Source organism: Brachyistius frenatus, unplaced genomic scaffold (assembly GCF_029030835.1).
Source record: "Brachyistius frenatus isolate BFR_SWC_R1_liver_20210118 unplaced genomic scaffold, ASM2903083v1 Contig_46, whole genome shotgun sequence".
Classification (NCBI taxonomy): Eukaryota; Metazoa; Chordata; class Actinopteri; family Embiotocidae; genus Brachyistius; species Brachyistius frenatus.
In genome coordinates this window covers 696,974-715,502 of record NW_027210645.1, presented here as the reverse complement: position 1 = coordinate 715,502, position 18,529 = coordinate 696,974, and the positions used below count along the sequence as shown (strand labels likewise).

At 39.4% G+C, this 18,529-nt stretch overlaps 1 protein-coding gene across 1 annotated transcript in view; it reads right to left on the bottom strand.

Annotated features, from left to right (window-relative positions):
• The window catches only part of col22a1 (collagen, type XXII, alpha 1), a 60,739-nt gene that overhangs the window by 21,444 nt on the left and 20,766 nt on the right, over window positions 1-18,529 (bottom strand). The window contains exons 15-41 of the mRNA XM_069703376.1: window positions 17,367-17,420; window positions 17,226-17,270; window positions 15,159-15,212; window positions 14,994-15,047; window positions 14,448-14,483; window positions 13,612-13,641; window positions 12,542-12,595; window positions 12,318-12,371; window positions 9,362-9,415; window positions 7,572-7,625; window positions 7,412-7,465; window positions 7,217-7,270; window positions 5,912-5,965; window positions 5,687-5,731; window positions 5,529-5,591; window positions 5,125-5,178; window positions 4,916-4,957; window positions 4,764-4,796; window positions 4,525-4,578; window positions 3,937-3,990; window positions 3,811-3,864; window positions 3,671-3,724; window positions 3,528-3,581; window positions 2,865-2,969; window positions 1,190-1,234; window positions 564-641; window positions 448-483 (exon numbers count right to left, since the gene is read on the bottom strand). Of these exons, the coding sequence (XP_069559477.1) occupies window positions 448-483; window positions 564-641; window positions 1,190-1,234; window positions 2,865-2,969; window positions 3,528-3,581; window positions 3,671-3,724; window positions 3,811-3,864; window positions 3,937-3,990; window positions 4,525-4,578; window positions 4,764-4,796; window positions 4,916-4,957; window positions 5,125-5,178; window positions 5,529-5,591; window positions 5,687-5,731; window positions 5,912-5,965; window positions 7,217-7,270; window positions 7,412-7,465; window positions 7,572-7,625; window positions 9,362-9,415; window positions 12,318-12,371; window positions 12,542-12,595; window positions 13,612-13,641; window positions 14,448-14,483; window positions 14,994-15,047; window positions 15,159-15,212; window positions 17,226-17,270; window positions 17,367-17,420 (1,422 nt within the window). The remainder of the gene's footprint in view (window positions 1-447; window positions 484-563; window positions 642-1,189; window positions 1,235-2,864; window positions 2,970-3,527; window positions 3,582-3,670; window positions 3,725-3,810; window positions 3,865-3,936; window positions 3,991-4,524; window positions 4,579-4,763; window positions 4,797-4,915; window positions 4,958-5,124; window positions 5,179-5,528; window positions 5,592-5,686; window positions 5,732-5,911; window positions 5,966-7,216; window positions 7,271-7,411; window positions 7,466-7,571; window positions 7,626-9,361; window positions 9,416-12,317; window positions 12,372-12,541; window positions 12,596-13,611; window positions 13,642-14,447; window positions 14,484-14,993; window positions 15,048-15,158; window positions 15,213-17,225; window positions 17,271-17,366; window positions 17,421-18,529) is intronic.

Sequence of the window (18,529 nt, the reverse complement as noted above, 5' to 3'; positions counted from 1 at the left end):
GGAAAAAATGCATTGACTGGAGGCTTTTTGGAGCAGCGGCCCTCAGTGGTGTTGCAGTTTAAGGCGCTTTTGCATTAACCAAATTTTTCAGCCTAGTTTATCCACTAGGGGGTGCATACAATCTGACTTTACAATCATCCGTTAAAAAATAAACAACAACTCACGGCAGAAGTATGTAATTTCTATGAAACTGGTGTTACACTGAAGTCTGTCTCCTGTCAGACTCTGTGACCTGCCGGTGCTCTCACCCTCATGACTAAACCAACCCAACCAACACTGCAGGTCACTTAATCTGACGGGTCACAGAGTTTGGAGCATGAACGCTACAGTGACTCACCATCGCCCCCTAATGTACAAAGTCAGATTACAAGATTAATAATTATACCTTCAAAGAAACACAATTTATGAGCGTAAATATATTCAGTGTTATTTTTATCAGATATTTACCGCAGCTCCAGGTTCCCCCTTATTTCCTGAAGGCCCCTGTGAAAGACAATATAGATATGTGTGAGTAAATACACTGGAAGAGGATCAGTTTAACACACTGGTATCGGTGTTCATACCTGTGGTCCCACTTTGCCTTCTCCTGCAGAACCTCTGTCCCCTGGCACCCCAGGTTCTCCTCGGGAGCCCGGTTGGCCCTGGAGGGCAAAGAAATATTTTAAAAAAAATCTAAGTTTACTTCACCATCCTGCCTCTTAAGTAATATCAATTCAGCTTTAATGTTTGACTAAGAGTCTGGGCTTGCTCCATTCAGCAATGACTGCTGATCCCAGAAATACCACTGTTTTTAATCTGTGATGGAAAAAAACACAACAAAAAAAACAATCTAGAGTTGACATTTTGGTGCTCAGAAGAGAAAATGTATTGGTGATGAGGGTGAGCGATTTGACACCATAAATCCAGCAAATGCGCCTGTCCAGCCTCACCCGTTCTGTGCCCCCGACATCAAGCTCCTCACGGCAAACAGGCAGTCATAATCAGAGCGACGGTCACAGAGCAGTGGGCACAGAAATTGCTTTTGCTGCTTTCAACAAAAATGAATTGTTTTTCTCATCCGTGCCAGAAACAAAAAAAAAGATGATGTTTTTCACATCAACAAAAGAGCACCTGTGCATGAGAAAAATAAAATAAAAAAAACACCTCAGGCGACCTCGAAAGTTGTTGCAAACTTCTGAAATGATCTTACCTTTGGCCCAGAGGGTCCTTGAATTCCCTGTGGTCCTGGATCTCCCTGTAATATCATAAATGACATAAATCATTGCTTGCTCCTCAAACACTGGAAACACTGGAATTACACCTTTTTTTTTTTATTTTTTTTTTTTTTTTTCAATAAATCATTTATGGTTGAAAGTGAGCCGCTGTTCTCCACGCACATAACTGTAGCCGGGGGCCCCTGGGGCCGCACCTGGCAGCTGTAAAAAAAATAATCTGTTGAGACCCCGCGCTGCTTTAATGTGATATGTCTTAACAATGTCTTTCCTGTTTGCGCCTGCCTCGTCAGCAGGACGGCCACATGTCTGGTTGGTGGTGAAAAATTATGAAGAAACATGTTGAGCTGCAGCGCAAAAAAGTGCCGACTCAGGCTCGTTTTTTTTTTTTTTTTTTCTTTTCTGCCATACTCATATTACGCTGCGGTTCAACGGGGAAGGGAGATGTTTACAAGCACAACACGTGGAATACAGGAGGCTCAGTAACATATCAGATATAATGATCCTCATACTAATAACCGCATATTAAACCAGGCATTGAAATGTTGGTTCCAATTGCTTTTAATCTTCTGGTTTTCTGTGTCAGTCGATAGATCAGAATAGAATTTCTTTATTTGTCGTTGTCCTGGCCTACAAATTCTTTTTCAAGCACATCACCCAAGTGTAGCTCCAACAAATCAAACAAGAATATATATTATACATGTACCAGAAGTATAAAAGTATAAAAAATATATATAAAAGTCGGTACACAACCTAACACAAGCACACACACACACACACACACACACACACACACACACACACACACACACACACACACACACACACACACACACACACACACACACACATTGCTACATATTATACAGAGTTACTTCACATCACAGTTCTGGTATTGCACACAGGTGGTGATGCACAGTGTAAGTGTTGTCTATCGGGGTTCATTCAGTGGTTTTGATTGTGGGCATTTAGGTGGAGAGTTTAGTATGCTGATGGCTTCGGGGTAGAAACTGTTCATTCCTTTTTGCTGTGCAGCTAATGGTTAATGACTCATTTCAAATGACTTCGGTGATGCTTACGGATGCTCTGCGCAAGCCCCTCTGCTCTGCATCACTGTCGTGTCAATAAGGAAGTGAAAGCTCACCCTCGAGTATAAAATTGCAATTAACAACAAGTCTAAATAAAACATGTAATGAAAATCTATTCATATTGTGCGGCAATTCGCCTTTAAAACATATAACTTTTTGTTAGTATGATCTCCGTTTCCATGGCAATACATGGGGTATAATATATATATATGAATATATTATATGTGATAATAATGTAATTAAACAGCACAGAGGTTATTTAATTGAAGAATTGTAGCTTCTCTTGTTAAACTGAATTATTGATAATATGAAACATTTTAATATCTGTGGCTTGGTTGAAAAATGTTGAATCTATCATTTAAATATTGGAACACAGTGATGAGTAAAAAAAACATCTAAAGGAAAATAATATGTGATATAAACACAAATCTGTTTCATTGTCATTAAATCATTCAAAAAGCCCTGATGTTTGTCTCGTGAATTTAGGTAAACAAATCTACAATACTGTATGTCTGAGGGATGCTCCACTTTAAATATAGCCTGGCAGGTCAAATAAATGTCTTACATTTTGGCCGTCTTTCCCCTTCCCTGTTGGTCCAGGGGATCCAGTCAAACCGGGATCTCCGGGGGGGCCTTGGGGGCCTGCTTGTCCTGTTTTACCTGGTTCACCCTAAAATAAAAAGCAAGAAATACAGAGACTTGGTATTGCCTCCCAACAGACACACTAGCAGATGCCTTACATACCTTTATTGCTCCAAATTTGGAACAGTGTGATTTCTACTTTGCAAATTTTAGGCGATTTTTAAGGATAACACTGCACTTTACAACCACAGGATCATATCCATTGAAAATTATGCGTATCATGTCCTGCGTATTGAGAAAACGATCTGCTTCCAGTTGCTCTAAAATAGAGAATGAGCAGTAATGACACGGTTAAAAATGTCACTGCAGCTCCTTCTGTGGATAAAAGCCAATAGAAAAAAAGATAAAGCCACAAGAGGCAGAGGAAAGTGCTCTGAATTTCTGGTGTGAACCTCCTCCATGTCGCTGCTGCTGCAGGACTGAAATTAATTCAAAGACTGGAAACAATAATGGAGGATACACGAGGTCGCTCTCTCTTGTCTGCAGTCTGATTTTCTCTCTGCGCCGCCAAAGCCGTTCTCAACGTGATCTTTAATCTTATTTAAAAACCATATCCGACCAAATATACCCAGGACAGGTGACTGACCTTGTCTCCTCTTTGTCCGGCTGGACCAGGAGGCCCGATGATCCCCGGTATGCCCTTAAAAACAGGTGACAGCTACTTTTAAAACTGAAGCATGTACAGCAGGAAATTCCTATGCCCATCAATAACGTTAAATTAAGACCTACCACATTTCCTGGTAATCCACGAGCACCCTGAAGGCCAGCTATGCCAGGTGGACCCTGGAAGATAAGGCATTACAGTCAGTACAGTAAAGAACATCTTGTATAAAAAAAAAAGGTGAATCCCATTAAACGGACCCACTTACCGGGTCTCCAACACGTCCGGTCTCTCCTGTAAGTCCGGTGTCACCCTGCGGACCCTGAAATCAACACAGCTAATGAAAGGGACTGCAATTAAAATGAGTGGACAGTAAAAGAGTGAACCTGCTTACCGGGAGTCCAGGTTGTCCTTTAAAGCCTTGTTCACCAGGTAAACCTCTCGGACCCTTTAGAGAAGACACATTTATTCAAATATGTGTTTTAACATTTCTCATAGAACTCTGAAAGGATTTTTATGATTCCAGAAAGAAGAGAAGGTAAAATATAATAAAGGTAAAACAACACCCACACATTAAGAAAATATTCTGGGACTTAATTATTAATGAAACACTTTCATTGGCTGACCTGAAAAAGTAATCCTAGAACATCATAGAAACATATGCTGGCCTTTTTGTAGTGTATCAAACGTATGACTATGTATACATTTAACTGTATAAGTAAGTGTAATTGTAAGTGTATAAGTAGAAGTGTATATCCTGCTAAATTTACCAATAATTTCTATTCTGCTCCATTTAATACATCTATAAACTAAAAGTGAATGGAGAATCAGGTCAGCGCATTACTGTCTGCAACAGTTTAATTTACTCCGAGCTTTCTTTGTGACCTCACTTGTATCAAATCTCTGCTAACATCTAGTGGATCATTGAGCGTACTGCCAGAGGAAGTTTGGTTTTATGTTGAAGGAAAGAAATAAGACTCACCATCTCTCCTGGTTTCCCTTGATCCCCCTTCTCTCCCGTCTGTCCGGGTGTCCCCTGGAGGAAAGAACAAGCAGAGGAATGACAAGTTTTGATGTCGGCAAAGAAGAAGAAGTTGGTGTGCAGAGGAGTAACAAAAAAACACAGCGTGCGGTTACACACAAAACCAGATATACTGCTTTTGAAGGAACTCTAAAAATGCCTAATCCTACAATGAAGTCTGGTGGGTGACGGCTACTTACAGGTTCGCCGGGCTCTGGGATGACGTTTGCAACCTGTGAGGAGGACAGATGATAATTTATTACATCTGCACTGAATAATAAATGGTTGAGAATATACTGCAGGACTGTAACTGTGTATTATGTTAACATGCACTCTTAGAAAGTGTATTTACATTTCCTGGAGTGCCGGGCAGTCCCCGAGCTCCCACTTCACCCTGAAGCAATATGAGACAATATGTTCACAGAGTCTGCATGCTAATGACCTTGTTACAGCTAACACTGCAGGGTGACCACCACTGTAACTACACCAACACTGCAGGATGCTCATTTCAATTCAGAAAGTTGTCAAACACACAAAAGAGATTCCTTTTCTATCACTTACCTTGTCACCTTTTTCACCTGTTGGCCCCAGTGGCCCTTCCTGTCCTCTCTCTCCCTACAAAAAAGAAGCCAAAATTAATATTTCATAATTTACTTATTTCTTACCGATTACAAACAGGCAAATGGGGATTTTTTTTTTTTTTTTAAATTGGAAAATCAACTACAGTGGTATTTGGGGACACCCAGCAGTCCCTTAAGGGGTACCAGTAGGGGGCCCAAACCAATTACAAAGTTGATTGAGAGGTTTGATTTTTCCAGAAATGATTTCAGTTCTATAAAGTGTAAAAGTGCAATCTCTTAACTATCCATGTTTGCAGATGCAAATGAGACATTGAGCGTTACATGATGAGTCTAGCTGTAAACGTATATATTTCTGGTGTTGTTAAAGCTTCGAGTCACACCTACCGGCACTCCCCTGTCACCTCTTGTTCCGTCAGCACCTGGTTGTCCACGAGAACCAGCTTCTCCCTGTAGAAAGAAATAAAAACAAAGTCATAAAATGGGTTTCATTATCACACAATATATCCCAATAATGACACAAAAAAAGACAGCTGTGAACTCACTCTCTCCCCTGGAGGTCCTCTTGGTCCAGGAGGCCCGTCGTCACTCTGTGGAGAAGACACACACATACACACACACACACACACACACACACGCGCACGCACACACACACACACAAATTAAAATGTCAGCTTTACATATGGAAAATACACACGCTATCTCCTGAGCTGCATACTGTATTTATTTCATTGCGGTGTGTGTTTCTGAGTGAGATTAAGTCAAAGTACCTTCGGTCCAGGCTTGCCAGGAAAACCATCTGTTCCCCGTTCTCCCCTGGGTCCCTTCACACACAAGATTACGAATCAGAGTTCATCGCTTCAAACCCTGTACCAGCTTAAACAATCTGCCAGGAAGTGTATGTCCTACAAGTCAGTTTAGTCCCAGTGTTACATTTACATACGTCAGTCAAAAGTTAATGTTTAAAACAAAAGGTTTTTCAAAAATAAATCTAAAAAATGAATAAAGGAATCACAAGTAGTTCATGTATAAACAGTGTTGGGGAGTAACTAATCACATGTAATGTAGTTACATAATATAAATTACAAAATAAATGTGATCGTAATCAGTAAGTTAATCGTCCAGGCAGGCTCCATTCATTTAGCAGGATGTGCTCAATGTTTGAGCCTTGTTTTGATTGGTTCTCTTGTTTGAATTTGCACCTCCTCTCCTCTCCTCTCCTTATTAACAGTTATCTTACTAAATACATCTTTCATAAGGTAACAAGTAATCTGTACATTTCACAGTAACCTTCCTAACGTTATATATAAATATAAAAAAAATGTGGTCTTGTCATTCTCGGGGAAGCGCAGGTGTATTAACGATGGCTGCTTTTCACGTAGGGGAGGTCCCCGCCATCATTCAAACACTTGTACTTTCCCTACCATGCCTGCTGTGAAAAAGGTCTACTGAAGGGCCGACAGTGAACCAATTTAAGGGTGCGTGTATATTTTGATCCACTTTGTATAAAAACTCCAGATCCTGAACAACACTGACATATTCTGGACCTGTAAATTTGCCATGGCTAACATGTTAGTAATCAGCTGCCTATTTTATAACCGGCGGAAAGCTACATCAGTACCCGCCGATTGAATTTTGACTCTTGACAAACACTCACTGATCCTTTGCCTTGGTTTTTGGTTTTTCTAACCCCTCACAAATACACGTGGCTATCAATCTGCTCGATGATAAACTTTCCACACCAGCTACTTGCTATAACTTCATCAGTTATCAGTGAGCTTATCAGAGCTGTTTGACTGAAAATGTCCACCTGCTGCAGCGAGAAACAAGGTTGATGAAAACAGGGAGAGTATAGCAATACAGTACATTTAGGGTTCATAAAACAAAACAATGAGCTAAAGGACACTAAAGAACCTCCACATCCTGGAGCAAAACTGAAAATGTGGGGCATAATTCTCTGTTTTTGTGTGTACATAAGACCCCTTAAACATTACACAGTCATTCAAACCTTTGTTCATATCAAATTTTAGTGCTTTAAAAGTGTTTGTTCATGGAAATGTAAAGGTCATACTGACCATGGCGCCGTCGTTTCCAGGAAGACCATCCAGACCATCTTTACCAGGAAGACCCTTTGAAGATCAGGGACAAAACGCTGACATTTAGTGACACGAACAGAAGAACAGCAACACACACTGAACTCCCAGGACGAAAAGTAGCGTTAACAGAAAATTATGTTTATTTTTATCTGAGAATATAAAAGGTCAACTCACTGGCTTTCCAGACTCTCCGGGTTTGCCTGAAAATCCAATTTCACCCGGCAGACCCTTGAAATAGAAAGAAGAGGCGTGTCAACATGTTCAACAGCAGACGTTCATTCGATGCCAACGCAAATGAACATATTTAATGACGACTGCCTTTCTGGTCACTTACAGGAGGTCCAGTGTGTCCCTGGTTTCCTGGTGGTCCAGGAGGACCCTGAGGACCCTGCAAAACAACAACAAGTTGATCATGTGGAAATATTTTATTTCATTCTCATTTTCTTAATTGTTGTTCAAACCAAATATTCAGATTTGTATATTGTCCACAAGATACTACATGTCTATTCTCCAGAGCAGCCACTAGAGGGAGGTATTGTAGCACCGTTTAGAGCTCGTTAAACCTCCAATTCCACTCGAATACGGGTGGATTTCTATTTTGCTCAAGGGAGCAATTTGTAAAATTAATTGACATAACCTGTTGGTTTGAATCCAGGCTGTTTATTTTCCTTCTATTAAAACCCACAATGAGGACACCTTTGAGAGAGTAGTAATTTTGTGCTCTGTGGGTCACATCAAATAATGAGCTGCCCGCACAATTAAAGCACCACATTAATTCTCCTCAGCTCTCCTTGAGAGGTCACTAAGGTGCTGGAAGAAGCACTGATGAGAGCAGCGCATAAACAAGAGGTCAGTTTAAATAATAATGAATCTTTTGATTAAAGGGGACATTTACTTTTCAAAAACAACATAAATGTTTAAAGAGCTTTAATTGTTCCTACCATAAAAAAAGCTAAAAATTTTTTTTAAAAAAACCTCAAGGAGTTCAAAAGAGACTTTACTGTTAGAATAACTTCACATACTCTCAGACTAATTAATGGTTAAGTCGTTGGACTCCACTACTGTGCTGCTGATGTGACAGGTGCTGGTTGGCAGGATGTGTGCTGGTCGGTCTCAGCCTTTAAAGTTTACAAGCATTCGATTCCGTTTAAGATGCATAATTAGGCTCAGCTGTTACCTACAATTAGCATTATATTTTGGTTACTTCTTTAAAGTTGTTATTAGTACAGCTCTGCTGTGAATAAGGAGTGACTGCAGGAATAGCAGCCTAAGATGTCATCTTTTAAAGTTTATTTTGTGCTTGTTGAACAGGTGTTGTTTCCAGCCCAAAAGGTCATTAACAAGCAGCATTTACAAAATGGCAACCCTGCATTTGGAATCTTTATTTTGGAGAAATAAATTTTGAATATTTGTGATATCAACAGGAGGCGACACATCGCTGTACTTTGAGCTCCAACTTTATTCACCTTTTCCACATTCTTCCCGCAGGCAGGAGCCGTTTTGCCCTCAGGGTTTTCTTTCTAACAGAAATCCAACTCTTTTCTTCTTTCTTTAACCCGGACCCGAGCAGAAAGCCCTAAGGGCACTCTTCACCTAAAAACTATTCACACCTGGCCGAATAGTATGGTAGCCTTTTAGGACATTATTTATCCATTACTCCAAGATTAGCCATTACCATGTGCTGTCCAGCAGAGGGCAATGACGTAACAACATAGTTGTAGCTAAAGTGCCTACACTCTGCCCCGTTTTAAAGGTAGGCACTGTTACAATTTTTTTTTATTTTTTAAACAGAATAAATTATTGTTTGGTTTTCATGTTGCTTTAAAAATCTATGAAAGTTACTGCAACATGCATAATGTAGGAGGAACCGCAGAAAATCCGTTTTTTAGAAAACAGATCCTCATATTTGGAATTCAATTTCCAGTCATTTGGAAAACTCAGTACCTTATTTTGAACAATATTGTAGATTCTGGTGGCTACAAATGGATACAGGGATGCTGTCTGCACATTTGTCGTGATTCTAGTATGTATATATTCGTTTAACCTGTGTTGTCTATAATGTGCCCACAAACAACCAAACAAACAATAACCCATTCTTTATTAGCAAATTCAAATTCTTCTTACAGGAGGTCCAGGAAGACCATCGACTCCAGGCAGTCCGCTTTCACCTTTCTTTCCCTGAAAGACAACAGTGTGGAATTAAAAACGGAATAATATAATATAAAAAACAGTACGGACATAATGTGAGCATTTTTCAGGGTTGTAGTAACCATTGAGAAAAGTGAGGTTTCTGTACATTCAGGGAGTTTAGTCAATTTGGAAGAATTTAGATTCTGCAGTTAAAATTTTCTTCAGTCGGCTAATTTTAGACCCTGTGTCTTTGTATTCAGTACTTCTCCACCATGTCAGGTTTTAGAACAATATTCATACCTCAAAGCTGAGAAATGAGCCTTCATTTATGGCTGCGTAATTTATTTCTCTAGGAATCTTCCTGAAAAGAACTACGTAACTATAACTAGGTTCATATAACAGTGAAAACAGAATCTTCTGAGACAATCGCTTTTTGTTAAGTTTAATAAGGTGTTGGTGGTGATACTAAGTTCAAGTTCTATCCTGCAAGCCAAAACATAGGTCATTTGATCAAAATGGAGCAAAGACATAAAAAAACATTTCACAATAAATTTGTTCAGTTTCTGTAAACATTTCTGTAGACTCGAGAAACTGTGACATGCACTCTTCACAGAAACGGATAACTACATAATGAGGGAGATAACATCGAGGCAGCATACTAACTGGGGAGATAGCCACTCACTAACTTTTAATGGTAATTAAATAATATCCACTTTGGGGAGCTAAAACTTGCTCATGTACTTTGTTTTTTTCAGCTAAAAAGGCACCAACTAAATCCAGGTTTGTGGAGAAATAAATAAGAAATAAACTGATGCTGAAGCTAACAGCAGTAATTTTGACCTCAGCTTTCAACTCCAGTGGAATTCAGGTGATTTAGTTTGGTCAAGCTAAATCTAAATGATATACAGTATATGTTTATAGAGTTTATATTTCAAAACAAAACCATTTTATCCCCATTAAGTCTGAGTAGTCAAACTATTTTATTTTATTAGAATGGACAGGAAGCTAAAAGAACATATTTGTGTTGATACTGTTTTCCCTTTTCGTTCCATTCAAGTCCCCCAAAAAAATATTGGCAAAGGCCCTTCATCTATTTTCTCCCGTAATTTTTCTGTACGTTTGCTGATGCCATCCTCAGCAGTCCTTTAAGACAGTCTGTCCACAGCCCAGGCTTCCCTCAGCTGTCATATCAGGATAAAGGTGAATAGATAGGTGACACCGGATGAGTAACGAGAGCTTCGCAGCAGTGCAGGTGAGAGCAGCTCAATCTACAGCAAGTCAACCATCCAGCCAACTCTATCAGCACTGGCAGTAGAGGAGACCCCATTATCACAGGTAACAGCCTGCCTTCGCCCGCCTCTCCTCCACTGCCACACACACACACACACACACACACACACACACACACACTTTCTCCCTGTGCATCTTCAACTCAGGCATAACAACCCTAAACCTCAAGAAAATGGGTCAAGCTCCTCAAAATCTGTTTCTTTATTTAAGGATCATCCTGGAAAGCCTCCCAAGAAGCAGCAAAATGCTTCAGCAAGACCTCCAGTGATACTACAAAATAAAAACAACACTGCACACAGGGGCATTTTCTATATGCCCCTGTGTGCAGTGAATGTACTAGCATAAATAGGTCTAGAGTAATCGCTTTATTCATGTTAATAAACTATAAATCCATGCTGGGTCTCTGAGAAGCTCTGGTGGTAGAGATGACTTTGATTCGTGGTCAGAGGAGGTTTGCTTTGACTCTGCTGTCCAATTGAGCAGCTGCAAATGTTGATTCCAACACACTGCTGAGACGTGGATTGGGGTGGTGTGTGTGTGTGTGTGTGTGTGTGTGTGTGTGTGTGTGTGTGTGTGTGTGTGTGTGTGTGTGTGTGTGTGTGTGTGTGTGTGTGTGTGTGTGTGTGTGTGTGTGTGTGTGTGTGTGTGTGTGTGTGTGTGTGAGAGAGGGTGGTGGTGGTTCAGCATCATTGTTAATGTTTTAGGGGAGCAAATTATGTTGGACCTCTGCATCTGTTTTTCATCTCATACTGCTGTGTAATGGGACCAATGTGGAGAGAGACAGAGGGAACATGTAAAACAAGGGGCAGTTTTTGTAGATAATTTTACAAAGCACAAATACCAACTACAGTATTAGCGCTGATTAGCATGAGGAGTAAACATTGGGGTTTTCAAAATCAAAATAATGTGGCTGGAATATGATAATTTTCTGTTTTTGGACATTAAGCATCCCGTTATTGCAGATTAATTCCAGTTTGGTCAAGTAGGCTTCTTTCTGCTTTATTTAAAAAAATATATATTATTAGAGCAAAATTCTTGTTTTGTGATTTGAACATTAAAGTGAAGGCAAAACATGTTTAGCTTTTAAAATATTTTTAAAGTACATTTTTTCAAATATTTTTGGGCATTTTCTTGCATTTTGTTGAGATGAGAACATATATATTTACATTTTTTACAGTGTGACAAAGTGAGTAGTATTGACTGGTCAGGTACTCCATACAGGAGGAGGTTAAGACAGGAGGAAGCTAATATGACCGGGAATGTTGTGCCCTGAACTGAGCCTTCTAGGCGGAACCATCTTCTCAGGTTTTCTAAAGACACCGTATGCTTAACAAGGATAATAAGTTGCTAAACTCTTGTTAAACCTGACCTCAGCAGCAGCTCGGCACATCGCCTGGGTTGAGCTGCGGGGCAAGTATTTGGGATGAGCCCATTGTTGGTGTGAAGTGTTTGAAGACTGAAGTTTCCCATTTAAATCAATACTTTTTTCAGAGTTTAAACCGGCCATACTGAGTCAGCCAGACTGTGATGGGAACCCAGAAACACCATGAAAACATCACTTCCAGCGTGTGTTGATACAGATCTCAGGTAAATGACGCACTTCTTTAAGATTTGCTGGTACAATCAGGTCAGCTATGTTCAATGGAAATGAGATGCTTACCCTTTGGCCAAACTCTCCGGGTTCACCAGGTAGACCTTGTACACCAGGAGGACCCTGAGGAATGAACCGTCGCCGTTAGAAAGAATCCATGCAGCATGACTGGTATTTTAATAAACTGTCATCACATGTGGACAGGTGGCCTTCCCACAACAGCTGAATATCAAAAGCAAAACAGCAGGAAGAAGGAAGCGGGTAGGAAGGAAGTAATAAATCAGGAATCTTACCGAAGGCCCTGGAGGGCCCTCGGCACCCGGAAGACCAGGAGGTCCAGCTTCTCCCTGGAAACAGGTCAAACAGATGAGCATGTGAGTATATATCAGACATATCAATATATCCTATTAATACAGACAATATATTCCGTATGATCAAACTTCATGTTAATCTTTTCAAACTGACTTTATGTAAATATAGAAGAGTCGTATTTTCTCGAAAATTTCGACCACTTGAGAATTAAAAAACATGAGTTCGAATTTGAGCTTCTTTGACTTGAAATGAGGAGTTGAATGAATGAACTGCTCCAAATTTACATAATTTTAAATTACGTTTATAAGAAACAAAAGTGGCATTTCAATAGACTTCCCAGAATGCAGTGCTGAGAGTTAAAGCTCCCGAGGGACTCTATTATTTGCAGAGTGAAAAAAAAACAATGGCATGATGGATTTAATGTAAATATGTGTTAATTAATTAAGTCATGCTTGTTTCTTTCCATAACAATGAAAATAATTCAAACCATGGCAAAGATTAATTCAGTCCCACCTGTATACACTTATAATAAATCAAAATGACTGTGAGCAGCATCACCTGTTGTCTTTACTGGCTCTGATACAAAAGAACTGAAACAGCTGTATCTGCAAGTTCCCTCTTTAAACTGAGAACAAAATCTGTTGATTCAACTTAATATCTCAAGTTTACTGAACTTCTTTTTCAAGATAAGTAATTTTGTTAGCTTGTTTTACAACTTCAACTCAAAATGACTTTGAACTAATTCATCAACCTAAGAGCAGTCAACTCAAATTTGTAAGGCAACAGTTTCCAATCATAAAATGATTTTTATTGTGCGAGTATTTGAGACAACTATACATTGTGAAATTGTTTATAAAATATTTTACACACAAATGTTTGTATACATTTTGATACTGTATGTTTTGACGAACGCTGCACCTGCTGTTTATCTCTCGTCCTAATATACAGTGGTTAACTAACATATACTTGATGTTCAATACTACCAGGTATTATTTAGTGTGCTTATCTGTCAATGAACTAAACATGATAAATGTTGTTTTGTTTTACTCACCTTTCCACCCCATGAGCCTTCTCTTTGTGCCTGCAATTAAAACAACGAAGAAATCATTACATGATGCAGTTTCCATATGAGTGTGTCATTGTCAAATTCATTACTCCTAATTACTGTGATGAAATAGCAATGGGCAAGATAACCATACTCATCTAAAAATGTGTTTTACACTTCATTTGTCACAAAACTCCTTTATGGTGTCATGAAAGAAAATGTTGCTTTTTATGTCAGATTATCCCCCATTTTTTTTGTTACAAAAGAAAATAAAGAGTGGAAGGACATGTTCCTTTGTCTGCCAAAGGGTTGCAACTGACATTTGTTTTCTTTATTAATGAATCTGTTTACTGTAAAAGAAAATGCCCGCATTGCAATTTTAATATGATGAGAAATATTAAAATTGCGGTTTTATCTGACTAAAAGACCAAAATCCAAAGAAATGTATTTAAAACAACCTAAATAATGAATCAGTCCTCAACATTGCCTTTTTTTTTTTTCTTTTTTTTAATTCCTTTTATTTGTTTAACTGTTTCATCTCTTGTCCTATACTTCATAAATACAGGAGACACAATTATTTAGTTTATAAAGTTATGGGCTTCAGTTAAAAAAACGAGATCAATAGGTTACTCTTGTCCATGATTACCTGGTCTGTGTTTAGCAATAACCATAAAAATCAAGGTAACATGTACAATTAAATGTACAAACTGAATTTCTTACATGTATATTTTAAAATGCTGCTCATATTTTTAACTCTATAACTTCACTACGTTCTTCATTTCAACCTTGTAATTCTTATGAACACAACTCTTATATCCCTTTGGTGTATTTGTGGTACTCACCACATCCCCAGGTAATCCGGGAAGGCCTCTCTCGCCCTGTGACACAGTTCACACAACAAGGATAAACACCCCGTCATTAGACTCCAGAGGCTTGCCGGGTGAAGCCCCTCGGGCAGTTTAGAAATGACACAGCTACGACCATAATTCATGAGATTAGTCATGTTAAAGATTGCATGTGCTCCTTGTAGGCTGAAGGAAAGTGAAACTTGTGGGTGAAGTACCACTGCAGCTCTTTGTGGATCTGTGTGCATGCGTATGGGTGTGGCGTAAGCATGTGTGTGCACCGCTGGAAGAATCATCAAAGTCCGTAATTACAGACAGACAAATGATGTCTGCATTTTATTTACTCAGACAAATGAGTGGGCTGGATTTGATGATGCACGGAAGAGACGGAGGAATGTCTGGAGAGGGCAGACAACAGCTGGGAAACCTCTGATGATACCTCTTTGAAAATGATTCATATCAGCACAGTGTATCTTCTATGAATTGTTTCTAATCAAGTGATCAGGCTGTTTTGCATACAGAACAGCAGCGGGGTGACTGTACCTTGTCACCTCTGATTCCAATGGGACCAGGTGCTCCAGCTAGTCCTCTCAACCCCTAAACAATTTTAGACGAAAGATTGATAAATAATTCTCACCAAATGTGTCACATTTTAATATCGGTATCCGTTTGCAACTGCAGCATTTTAAACGGAGAATCACAACTTACATCTTTCCCAGGAACACCAGGTTTTCCAGGGAATCCATCCTGTCCTGCACCACCCTAAAATGGAAACCAAAGTATTCCTAACTGAAGACGACAATCAGCTTTCCATAATATATCAAAACAAATTTATAAAATAAGATAAACAGAATTTCATTTCTGAAAACTGGCAAAAGAAAATCCATAACAATACTTATTTCTATCCACTACTGTAATACAAATAGACGTTTCGGGGTCATTCTTCAGGTGGAAACATTAAACCATTAATAAACAACAACATTGTAATGTGATAAAAGGGGAAGCAACCGGCAGTGGAAAGCAAGATTGAAATATGGCATTCATGTTTGTATAATGTCCTAATTTGAGGCTCTATCACTGGGCTTGCTTGGGCCAAAGGTCGAAGTGAAATGGAGGATACATCAAAAAACAAGACTGTGGTTTCCAGACATGCTGGCAGCTAAATGCTAACTTTAGCATGCTAAACTGTTCACAATAGGGAACAATGTGCAACAATAGTGGAGCCATTTTCACAAATATCGATTTTTGCTGTGGTTTAAATTGAACTAATGGTCAGACTTCAAAATACAGAAATGGACTGTCTTATGGCTAATTCACTGAATGCTGGGTAAATTATTTCAAACTACAAAACATGGCTGACCAAACAGTCGTATCAAACTGCGCATCCTTCTTCACTTCAGAAACTTCAGCCAAGAATGTATTAATAAGTAGGTAGGTAGGTAGGTAGGTATATACTTTATTAATCCCCGAGGGGAAATTTTTTAAACATTACAACATTATTAGTATGATAAAGAGTTAAAGGTTTACAAAAGTTATTACAATTCAATTGGAGGGAAACCTGAATATCTGGAGCAAATTTCAACGCAATCCAGTCAAGGAATTTCACTCACAAGTGTTCCTGGTGATGCGAGAGTAAAAGGGGTTCAGCAAAACCATTAGAATTCATCCGATGGCTTTGTAGGGTATCGTTACTAAATTTCATGGTGGCTCAGACATATTAATCTGGACCAAAGTGGTGGATCAGCCAACCAACATGCCATCCCTAGAGCAGTGCAACTCGCATGCCTAATAAAGACTATTTTTTTTCTTGCGGTGAAGAATGCTTTGTAACCCAAAAAACAGCTCTGACTTTTTAGTCAACAAACACTGTCCTGATGCCTTCAACCCCACGTCCCTCCTCAACCACCTATTCCTTTTATCACTCCACTGACTCAAGTACTTTTCCAGCACCTACAGGAAATTGCTTACTGACTGAGTGACTGGCTGACAGACAGCTTTAAATCTGGCATCAGCATGTCTGAATGGAGCTACAGTGTTAGCCTGCTACACATCCTCATGCCATATGGCAAAGTAATCAATGTACTGGTTCCGTTTCAGGTGCCTTACACAAACTGCCTGCTGAAGTCTTCTAACTCGACTTAACTTAATCTTTCTGGTGTCACAAGAACATCTTGACATCTAAAGCATCAACAAATCTAATGACCATATTTGGAAACCACAGTCGATGCAGAGCAATAACCTCTCACTGAATCCAAATTACTTTCTAACATCAATGTAATGTTAGAGGTTTAGAGGAAACTTCAGACATCGACGAAGCTTCAACAGGCCTGAATGAGGTGCATTATAACCCCAAACGCCCCCACAGAGTTCCAGACAGGAAATGTGGAGAGTGAATCAAGGAAGCCACATCTGTTTGCACAATTATGCACCTCAGTTCTTTGGTCCTGTGAGATGAATGGTCTCTCTCTCTCACAGAAGTTAACCCCGTTTTTCTGTACAGGTTCAAACTCAAGGTTCAACTCCCAGGGCATGCTGGGTAAACACGGACAGCGAACGCAAATGAGTATCTCTCTCTTTGTCCCTCAGCAACAACTGTTTTGATCAAGTGCTCTCGAGCCAAATGCAGAGCACGTATCTGCTGCAATGGAGCGGAGTCGCCAAAAAACAAATGGCTGTAGCAGGCAGCCCCCCCTGGATGAATATGTGGAGCAACTGCTTAAAACATCATCATTAGATGGAGATGTTAGATCACAAAACGGTTACAGTATAACGTACCGTGGCTCCAGGTGTTCCTTTTTCACCTTTAATACCTGAATCACCCTAAAACAACACAAAGCAACATCATATTATCATTTACAAAGTTTAATTAACCACCATCAGGCTTTAACTAATGAAATGCATTCAGATTATACTCACAGTGACACCGTTTGGCCCAGGTGTCCCAGGGATTCCCGCATCCCCTTGAATCCCCTGTACAAAAGAAAATGAACAACAATTGTATGAGTGTATTAGTTATCGACTCGGGACTCTCACCAAAGTGTCAGCAATGCTGACTCAGTGATAAACTACAGGCCAACTCGGGGCTGCTGAGTCAGAGCTGAATCAATGTAGAAAATGCAACTGACCAACTAAGGAACCTGAAACCCCCCAAAACAAACAGCAGCTGTCAGTGACAAGACCCCCTCACAGAGGAGAAACTTGAACTCTGACCTCACTTTCATTCTTTTGTCAGCAGAGAAACAAAGAAATGTTCTTTCAGACATTCAGTAGTAAGGTAGTTTACTCTCTCTCTTTGAAAGTTTTCAACTCCAAATCCAGGACCAAACTGTGGATTTCCATCAATTTGTAGAGAAACCAATGCGTCACTGTTACAATTGACTATTTTCCCTTTAAATAAAAGCAAACAGGTGATGTCGCCACGGTTCATTTGTCAGGCCCTACTATTTTCTGATTCCCAGTCTGACCCAACTTGTCTCTTTTTCTGGTGGAACAGTTCAAATTTAAGTTCACAAACCAGAATAGTATGGGTTTTATGTTGGTGGAAACGTCCCTGAATTGGGTTGTTGTCTCATTGCACAGCATACCGCACTAGTTTGTCTGACTGATATTTAAAGCAGTAACTTTTAACTTTATAACCTGGCACCTGGCTTTAAAGGCTGAATTAATGAAAACATAAGATTTGCTTCAAAGAATATGATGATATTGATGTGTGAATCAGCCCCTTTTCAAAGCTCTACATGAAAATGGCTCTACACAACATGTGCAGCATCAGATATTAATGAGTTTATAATGATAATTTAACAACAAGTCCAATATTCATTCTTGTTTAAGCTCTATTTTGGTCTCCACCAGCTGCTAAATAATGTCTTTCTCTTTAGCTGCTTAATGTCTGTTTTCATTAGATAACCTGGGTAACCTTTTCTGTCTAGGTAGTCTGTGTTTGTAGTTAGAATAAAGCTGGTTTATCAGAGATTTGTCTTACTATTAGAAATGGACGCAGCACGAACTAAAGCATCCCCCAAAAGCATATAATATACCTGTGTCAGTCCACCAGAAGATACGTCGTCAGTGTAATTGTT